This window comes from Montipora foliosa, chromosome 6, assembly GCF_036669935.1.
Source record: "Montipora foliosa isolate CH-2021 chromosome 6, ASM3666993v2, whole genome shotgun sequence".
NCBI lineage: Eukaryota > Metazoa > Cnidaria > Anthozoa > Scleractinia > Acroporidae > Montipora > Montipora foliosa.
In genome coordinates, this window is record NC_090874.1 from 62,743,517 (window position 1) to 62,753,704 (window position 10,188).

Consider the following 10,188-nt stretch of genomic DNA (forward strand, 5'->3'; position numbering starts at 1 on the left):
TCATCATTCACTATCGAAATTTTCTTTGATATTCATTTTCCTGTATTCGTTATTATTGGAAAATTAACCATAAAATTATTTATTCCGAATGTTCGAATGGTAAATATTCTTTATTCCTTTAATTTCTTTTATAAGCCGTGATTCATTATTCATTACTCCGCGTCCACCCCCGATGGGATGATAAATGCAGCTCTGCCAGGACGCGTGGTTGGAAGAACATGTCAGAAAATCGAAGGTCAAGCGCATGCACTTTCTCATTTTTGATTAAGTTGTTTGCTGAAGAGTACATGTACATTAACATCAAGTCGCCCAGAGTGTGAGATATTGAAGAGATATGACATAGCGTTTCCGTGAAAGGTTAAAATTGCAGGAAAAGTATCTAAATTCTAGCTTGTCTTTCTCTTTTGACAAGTTACTGGATCAGTATCTGTAGATAAAAGGCCATTCAAAAAACGAATTAGGAAATTTCTTCTTACAGTACTCGCAGTTGAGGATGCTCATGTTGATGACTACTCATTGATAACAAAACTGAATAATCATTACCATCGTACCCTATAATTCTGTTTTATCCTATTCTTTTTTTTTTTCTTTCATTCGCTTATATTAATAATATTGTAATAATTAAGCAAAGTTTTGACACGGCTGGCCAACCGTTCACTTGAGCCTCGATACGGTAGCTGCCATCTTTCTTCGCGCGAAAGGAATGCTTGTTACAATGGAACCCAGTTTCGCAAGGCCAAATGCATACGATATTTTCGTTTAAAACAAGCCTATAAGTGCACTGCAAAAATGAGTCTTTTCCAGTACGGTTTTTTGAGAAAAAAGCGAAATAGTGGTGAAAACGATGAAGGAAATTCATCCGAAGAAGGTAGGAGAGCAAAGGAGAAAAAAGTAGAGCAAGATTTCCCCTTAGATATTCCGAAACCTGAGAGTAATTATGAAAGCAGACGTGTGAGGAAGTTCCAATCCACGTCGTGTAAGGACTTTGGTTGGTCTACAGTTCGGAAAAAAAATCTAATGCAATGTAAATTCTGCGTTGACGTTCCTGCCCTTGCGGATAAAGGTAGCTCACTCTACAATGCCACAAGTAGTTTTCGAAGAACAACGTTACAGGCCCACACCCGCAGCAAGGCGCACCTCAAGTGCTCTGAAGCATATCATGCCAGGGAAAACCGAGATGCCGCCCCTATGCGGAGAGTTCTAAGAAATATGAATTCTCAGACCCAAGAAAAGCTGATAAGACTTTTCAACACTGCCTATTTTATAAGTAAAGAGAATTTTTTATTTGCAAAGTTCCCAGAGTTATGTTGGCTTTAACTGAAGAATGGTCTCGACCTAGGAGAGACTTACCTGAACGACCACCGCTGCAAAGAATTTATCCAGGCTATTTCGTCTGTTATGAGAAATGACCTGAACAATATGATTACTGCCCGACGACCTTTTCTCTTCTCTTGCATGGCGGATCAGGCAGTTGACTGCGGCGTTAACGAACTAAAATAACACTAAGACGAAAACTAAATGGTAAAGCTTGAGAAGGGAAAAGAAAGGCTAAAGAAATTTCATGACACCTGAAACGAAATTTCATGACACATACTGCTTGCTTTCTGAGGTTTCCATAGTTGTTCTTCACGAGGACTTTTAAGTCTAGCCATTCTGACAGGGCTGCCTCTTGGTTAAAGTCATCTCTTTCAAGCAACTGCTTAAAGTGGTCAGAAAGAGCATTGATTCTTCGTCACCAAAGACAGACAGTTTCTCATGATCATTAGGCCAATGCTCAACTTCCAGAATCTTTGCTACAGTAAGGACAGGATCACGCTCAAAATTGTCAAACCTGTTGGCCAAATACTGACTTATGGCATCAACAATCCTGTTCTTCAGATTAGTCAGCTCTCCATCATCATTCAAGTGCTTGTTGAAAGTGACAGTTTCAAACACGTTGCCATTGAGAGACTGCTCAAACGTTCTAGATTGTGTACCTGGTCTTGCAAGCAATGCATTGAAAGCCAGACTGGTGCGCTCTAGAGCGTTTTTGACATCACTAACAGCAACTTCATCTTTTTGGAAGGTCAAGCTCAATTTCAGGAGTTCATCCAGAATTTCCAACATAAAGAACATAAATGCAACCACAGGCTCCCAAAGCTGAAAATAAGTGGTGTATGCGACAGCTTGTGTATATAGAGAATTGTATGGGAAAATCACCGATCGTAAAAAAATTGTGAAAATAACTATCTCATTTGAAATAAAGTTTTCCTACCTCAAATGTGTGACGAACTTGTCTCTTGTGCCGAGTTTAGAGCCATTCTGACGCCGTTTAGTGAAGATATCCGGAAACCGTTACTAAAAGAATAGGAAGGCCGACCACTCCATCCATCGCTGGCCAGACCTCACTCCACAAATCGTTTTCTCCTCAACAGGAAAAGTCCCGAGTCACAATAAAAACAACAGTTCCATAAAGCCCAAAAGATTTTACTCCAAATACCCGTGTTTCGGCTGCCGAAAGACTCGTGAGGAACGAAAACTTTGCCTTAAAATTTACCCCTTCAGCTTTCCTCAGAGGCTTGTGACCGGGCAGTCAACAACGGCCGCTCACAAGGTGGTTTCACCCTCAACTCTGATTGGTCCATTTGAATTTGACCGCGCGCTGGCAACACGACCCTCCACCAGAGGGAAATGTACATCTTGTCGCGAATCAAGTGTCCCACTAGGGCTCCCATTTCCCTCCGATGGAAAGTCGTGTTTTCAGCGCGCGGTCAAATTCAAATGGACCAATCAGACGATTTGTGGAGTGGTCGGCCTTCCTATTCTTTTAGTAACGGTTTCCGGATAACTTCACTAAACGGCATCAGAATGGCTCTAAACTCGGCACAAGAGACAAGTTCGTCACACATTTGACGTAGGAAAACTTTATTTCAAATGAGATAGTTATTTACACAATTTTTTTACGATCGGTGATTTTTCCATACAATTCTCTATATACACAAGCTGTCGCATACAACGCGTATTTTCAGCTTGGGGAGCTTGCGATGCAACGTGCTTGTAGCTCTCAAGCTTTGTACTACATTTCGTGCTCTTCCTTGCATGTTCGCACTGCAGTTGGCAGCCACAGCCGTTTCGTGCATGTGTGAGTGGATTAGTCTGTACTTATTACAAACAACTTTCAAAGCCCGACAATCATGTGATACCGGCACCTTGAACTGGAAACATTAACTGGGCGGTTACAGTTTTCTGCCATGATATTAGCAAGTTCCTGCAGTTCTCTCAAAGCCTCAGCCGAGTAATGATACTGTTTGTAAAGACTTTTACCATCTCCGTCAGATCAGCAAAGTACAGGACATCTTTTGTCCCATCCAGAATAGCAAGTTCAATCTTGTGGGCAACACAGTGTATACCTATCAGCCACGGAACTTCTTGTCGGAATTTTGCAATAACACCGTTTCTTACACCAGTCATCACGGATACCCCATCTGATCCACACGCAGCAAGGTCTTGTCTCCAGTTGTTTATTCCAACATGCTTAAAACCATAATTATGATTAACAATGATGGCTTTTACACCATCTGTATCAGACTTCTCTACACCTTGGACTGTTGCGTACTTATGTGCAGCTAAACCATTTTCAATCGTTCGTATAAATATTTATGACCCATGTCCCCCTCATTTATTTCTTCTTCAATAGTCTTTGCTGCATTGCCAAGAAGTGGTATTTTTATTCCCTGGAGTATAGTATTGCCCCTCTTCGTGTTAATGAATTTCTTTAGTGCTGTTATGTAGTCACGTAAAAATGAATGTTGTAATTTGAATGAATTATTAAAGCTATATATGTGTAAAAGACGCGGGCGTTGGCGGCCAGTTGGAAAGAAGAAGAGTTGAAGGAGGAAAGTTAAGAGGAAAGTCGGTGGTGAAAGGTTGAAGGTGAACAAGATAGTTTCCCTGTATCACTGCTAAGAGCCATTAGCAGGGGCCGCGACAAGACTTCAAAGACGAAATCCCTATGTTAACGGCGGCACTTATAAACTGAAATGACAAAACGAGAGTAGAAGGAGGAAGGACTGAAAAGGATGATAAGAGCAGCAAAAGATTGAGCCGAAGGAGTACCCACGAGAAGTAACATTGAAAGAACAAGAAGCCGACTGAAGCGTGGTTTTGCCACAAGGAAAACGGTGAACATAGTGGACAGGAACTGGTCTGAAAACTTTAAGTATAGTAAACTATATTAATTGTAAGTTAAAATAGTTATCGTTTAACACTTTCACTGCCGAGGGCTCCCCCATTGACGAGTAAAATCGTCTGGCGTTAGACAGAGTAAAATCTACAAGTGTCAATTTGCATTTTTGGCGGTGAAAGGGTTAAAGTGCCCCTAACCCCAAAATATTTTTTTCGCTAAAATGAATCTTTGCTCCTGTTCGAAACGCATTGCAGCAATTTTTTCCTTTTTCAAACAAATCCTGCCATTTTATAGGCTTCGAAAGTTGCGAAATCCAAGCATCTTTTGTTCACGACAGAGTCAGAAGGGGAGTGGGTCTATTCCTGATTTGACGTCACAATCTACTTTGCATGCATTTTTACAAAGAGTTAATGCAATGTAAATCAGTTTGTGACGTCAACTCAGGAATAGACCCACTCCCCTTCTGACTCGGTCGTGAACAAAAGATGCTTGGATTTTTGCAACTTTCGAAGCCTATAAAATGGCAGGCTTTGTTAGAAAAATGAAAAAATGGCCGCAACGCGTTTCGAACAGATGCAACGATTCATTTTAGCAAAAAAATATTTTGGGGTTAGGGGCACTTTAAGCTTAAGGGAATCATATGCGTTCAAGGATTTTATTTACTCGTTGATTAATTAATTTTAGGATTATCTTATGAATAGTTTTTCCTTCCTTTTTTTTAACTAGTGTTTACACGTTAATAAAATTCTAGTTAATTAGGTAGTAAATGGTAGTGTGTTGCGGGATCGAGGGAAGGGGTTTGGCATTTTTCTTTCTTTTCTTTTTCCTGATATTTTCCCCAAGGGAGTACTCTCGGTTATCGTCACAGTATGGCAGGTAATGTTAACAGATTCTGTAACGTTTTGATGTTGATTGAATTTAGCTTGTTCTTGCCATGTCGATTGCATGTTGTGAAAAGGGTTTCAGCTGTATGAACAGAATCAAGACCCAGTACAGGTCACGATTAGACACAGTTGCACTTGACTCTCTGCTACGTATTGTTGTTGAAGGGGTTGCTTCAACTGAATTTGAACCTCAAGGGGCAATTGCCCTTTGGTGGAACACTGGCGAACGAGCTAGAAGACCTCATTTTGTCAGAAATTGACAGTCCTGAACACTGCAAATTTACAGTTAGCCCAACAAGTTGTTTAGTTCTTTCTGCATTGATTGTTCAGCCACTTGATCATATTCAGTGCACAGTACTCCTGATGATCTCTTAGTTAGCTGCGTTGCTGTTTCGGTCTTATTTGGCCTCATCAATTTGGCGTAAGCCCGAAACAGATCTCCATGGTTACCATTGCGTGTGTAATATGGCTGAGCGCATGCGTTTGCAAGTCTGTCCAGTGGTCCGCCTTGCTTTTATGCAAACTGGAATAGTTACCATGCCGAAAAGCATATGAAGAAGAACATTTTTTTTTTCGTTTTATTGATCTCTTGGGAGACAAGACATGTGTTCTTTTACCAATGGTGCTTTAGATGGCACGAGAAAAGTCTCAAGAGATATTTTAAGAGAGGGAGTACTACGGTACTTCGAAGAATTTCATTATCTCATAAAGAACCGTGTTTCCATACGAGTCAGCTAAAAAAGAATAGTTCGTTTGATCATGAGAAATCTGCAAGGCTTTTTGCATCGCACGTTCGCGTTGTTGGATTTATCTGATTATGCTCTCTGCAAATTGTTTCGGCTTGCCTTTGCAAGAGCTTTAAAAAATATATGCCTCTTTCAATTTCAGTCTCTCGCCTAAAGAGCCTGCTCTCTGAGCGCCTTCAACCATATGAATTTCAAAGGCATTGTTGTGAGAATCAGTATGGCAAAATCACGCAACAACAACAACAAAACGGAGCGTGACTAAATGATTTCGTATGCGCATTACCCCTATGGATGGCACTTAATGCGTACCCTCATGAAAATAAATATTTTAATAACTAATAATTGAAGTCCGAAAATAATTGGCTTTTACATCTCCATGTCAAAGCATGACCTATATTGGCGTTAATAATTTAAAGTGTAAAACGTCATAATTATTCAAGAATAAATGTTACTCTCTTTTACTTAATTATGTAGACGGCCTTTAATTACTAACTAAAGGAAGATCCAAAACAGAAGCCACTGTAAACAAGTCGAGTTCCTGCACAGAAAGGTGCTCCTTACGGTGAAGCCATGGCGTCCGTTAACGAGGGTCTTAACAATGATTCGGGCTTTACCCAAGTAGCTGAAGAAACAAGTAAGTACATCCGCTGGACAAAAAATATATTTTATGTTTTAAGTCGCATTATGCAAGTTGAAGAATTATTCTCAATATCAAAGTTGAAATATGAATATTTCTGCTGTTAATCCTATTCTTACACTTTTAACACCTTAAAGACTTTTAAGATCTCAATCTGTACTTAGATCCGAGTTTTCCTTTTCTTAACCCCAAGATGGCATTGGAGACCCTAACATTTTTGCCATCGGTTCAAACAAAAAGACATAACAAACATTTAATTAATGATAATGGAGCCAGGTGATCGTGACAACCCTGAGGCAGCTTTGTTACCGGAAATTTTTCTTTTTCCCTTTTGTTTTGTTTTGCCATTCTTGTGACAAGAAGTCGTAATTACGCTTTCGTTCTTTTGGACAATTAATGAAATGGAACTTCAGGAAATGCAGGTTTTACTCGACAAAGCCTCGATAAATTTCCCCACGCAACAACAATTTTTTTCAGCAACTTGGTAAATTATTTGACGCTAGCTGTGAGCTGCGTCAAGTTCTACGTCCTGGGCGTCGGCTAGTTTTAACCAGGAAAAAGAAAATCCCTGCCGTATAAAATCTTACGCAATTCTTCATCTTTTTCAATCCGACACGATTCTCAAGGGAACGTTTAGAAATAGGGGTTCCAGACAATAATTTGTCAGAGAGCGGCGCTTGGTTTCTCAACGACAGAACTTTAAAATCCTTTTTAGTGCATCAAAACAATGTAGCCTTATAAAAGACAAGACAATTCCCCCCCCCCCCCCCCCACCCATACCAGATTTTCGAATCGAGAAGGTACGGTCATGCAACTAATTCTTCCTTGCAACTAACTTGGTACAAAGTAACGTTAAAAGGGCAGACTTGACAACTGAACACCCAAGTGAGTGTGTTTTTTTACGAATCGACTAATAATAATGCGCAATTCTACCGATGATTGCATACGAGTTGACTTGGCTTCGAATCTAATTTTAAAATAAAAAATTCGAAGACATTTTTACAGGTAAAAATAATTAAGAATGATTGTTTCTGCCACATTCATCATTTATGACTTATGACTCATTTGAATTTTTTTTTTTTTTAAATTCGAAGTAACAATCTGCGCACGTGTAATATAGAGAACAAAGAATGATGTCTGGCAAGTTTTTGACTCCAGAACAGCTAAATAAAAAACTGCCGTGATAAAGGGGATGGCTTATTCTGCAGAAAAAATATTCTTTTCTCGTTAAAATTGTCAAGCAGGTGCGTGTTTTTTTTCTCTCCAGCGAATTTGTCACTTGTAAACCAACATACAGCTGATTCCAGCTGGCTGTAAGCTGTGCCCCAAGGTCACACATGGATCTTATAGCGGCATGTCTAATGGCTTCCACATGTAATGCATGCGAAGGATCTTGACTATCACGTGGAGTGACAAAGTCCCGAATGAGAAAGTCCTTTAGCTTACTGGCTGCAGTTCTCTTTTCGCCTACTTGAAGGCTCGTCGCTTACGTTGCTTAGTCCACGTTCGTAGGATGCTAGATGGACGTTTTCCAAAGGACATCTTCTACGGCGAACTAGCCTCTGGATCAAGGAAAGTCGGAAGGCCAATGCTCCGCTTCAAAGACATCGTCATGAGGGACCTCAGACAACTGGAAATTGGCGACGATTGGCAAGCATGTGCATCGAACCGGCAGCGTTGGCGCGCCCTTCTTCACAAAGGATCCCTTCTCCTCGACAATGAAGTCTCCTCGAGCAATCATCCTCTCCCTTAAAGGTTTTGCCATTATATGTATCCAAGATTGAGTGCACCAATCAGAAAGCTAGAACAGCAATATCCAAGATCGAAAATTTAATAAAAACTATTAGCTGGAATAGTTAATGCATGAAGTGCCCAAGTAAAAAAAATTAACTAATTTTTTGACTCGACCACATGACTCGACTTACACTCTGTGAGGGAATTAATGATAAAAACTTAATAGCAAGGAAATAAAAATTAAGGCAGCAAGACACTGATGCATAGTCGCAAAAAACTGTATAGTTTACATTACTGATAGAGAACGCCAAGGTGTCTTTCTGTGCTATTTACCGTACCATAGAAACAACAAAATACAACAACGATATGGAGAATAATTCAGTGTGCCGCGGTAACCTGCACTTTCTTTATTAAAGACTCAAAAATAAGCAAACAACACAACACTCCCCGGGAGGTTGGATACCCCAGCCCGTGCAATACAAGGCAAGCCGAGCACGTATCCACCGCAGCGGACACCCGGAGGCCAGAAAAAAACCTCACCAAGATTGGCGCAGGAAATCTGGGTAGGAGCCAAAGTAGGCTACGGCTGCCTGGCCCTCCTACTGGACCCCCAATAACGAACTAAATGCTCATAGACCGAGTAATCTCAATAAACTGTTCTGGCACAGCTTCAAGATAACGAAACTTAGACTTCGGATTCTTCCAACCAACATGCCTGTCCTTCATTGAGGAATCGAGGGACCTGGAACCCCCGATCGTTAGCCCAGCCAATCCTAATACTATGCGTACCATACAAACTTGCATCAGAAACAAAGGGCGAAATGTAGGAATTAAACTAGCATAAGCTGTGGAATAACTTATCCCAAGAGACTCATGAAATCGCTCCGTACAATGCCTAGAATTAACGATTCTGCGAACAATAGGATAATAGGCAGCAAAGACAATATTCTTTCTGTTATCCCCACCGGACAGGTAGGTTTCCGAGATTGTTACGAAAAATAGCATTGCGTGACTAGCGTTACTTTCTAGAAGCTTCGCGAGAGTTCGTAGTTTGTTTATTTTTAGGTCCGTGCGTAAGCGTTTCTAAATCGGTGTGTTTTGTAATCTTTCTATAATTAGATTGATTACTATTTTAGAAAGTTCTAGAAGCTTAGTGTAAGAGTATATAAGTAGACGAGTCCATGCGGAGTTTTTAACTAGTTTTTCACAAGCGAAGAGAGTTGGCGTTAGCCGTTAGCCGTGTTTAGTCAAGTATGACAGAAGCAGTGTTTATTCAAGTTGGCGGAGGCCGTGTAAGTTTGTCAAGTACGTGCTGTTTAGAGTTTACTTCGTGGAAACTAAGTTCATTTCGGAATAAATCTTCTTGTTGTCGTTCCGACAACCCTGCGTTCAATTTAGTTTGCAAGCTACCTAACCTCAAAACATTCGAACTCGTAACAGAGACCTAGCTATTACCGAAACGTGCCCGTCCCTGTACTGATCGTTCTTACGCATAATCAGATAAACCTTCATGAAATCATCAAACATGGAAACATCCCGCACTCTAATGCTCAAAACTTTACTAATACGAAAAACACCTGCATATCCTACTAAAAGAATAAATAAAAAGCGAATATCTGCTAAAGATGCAGATGCAGAGCTCAAGATTAAGGTAATCTCAGCAATAGAGGCATGCTTCAACGGCTGCTTGGGCTGGACGGGTCTCGCTAGTTTCCTTCGAGCACCTTCGACAACACCCTTCACCAAGGGGTGAATGGTAGGTGAGTCCCCATCGGATACTGTACGAAGCAGATTCTATCACGGAGGCAGAATGGCCCTCAAGTACTGCACGCTCCACGAGCACAGTCAGATACAAGGCCACTTGCAAAGGAACTGCCGGGAGAACAGGTACACACAGCTTAGACTGCGCCCAGGTCTTCCATCTCTGCCACCCGTTGCTGTACTTGTAGGCTGTGTTTGCTGCGTTAGAGTCTAACTCAACATCAACCAGACGAGGAACCATTAACTGCAATGATGGATCCT

At 40.8% G+C, this 10,188-nt stretch overlaps 3 protein-coding genes across 4 annotated transcripts in view; 2 read left to right on the top strand and 1 right to left on the bottom strand.

Moving 5' to 3' along the window:
* The window catches only part of LOC138008090 (short transient receptor potential channel 4-like), a 72,028-nt gene that overhangs the window by 32,616 nt on the left and 29,224 nt on the right, over positions 1-10,188 (top strand). The window lies entirely within an intron of this gene.
* LOC138008094 (short transient receptor potential channel 5-like) overlaps positions 6,160-10,188 on the top strand; it is a 22,648-nt gene continuing 18,619 nt past the window's right edge. For both annotated transcript variants that reach the window (XM_068855296.1, XM_068855297.1), the window contains exon 1: positions 6,160-6,429. In XM_068855296.1, coding sequence (XP_068711397.1) covers positions 6,366-6,429 — 64 coding nt within the window. In that variant the 5' untranslated portion in view covers positions 6,160-6,365. The remainder of the gene's footprint in view (positions 6,430-10,188) is intronic.
* Positions 7,703-10,188, bottom strand: part of LOC138008095 (transient receptor potential cation channel subfamily M member 2-like) — a 21,915-nt gene continuing 19,429 nt past the window's right edge. The window contains exon 4 of the mRNA XM_068855298.1: positions 7,703-10,188. This exon is cut by the window's right edge and continues 36 nt beyond it. The gene's annotated coding sequence lies outside the window, so the exon portion shown is untranslated.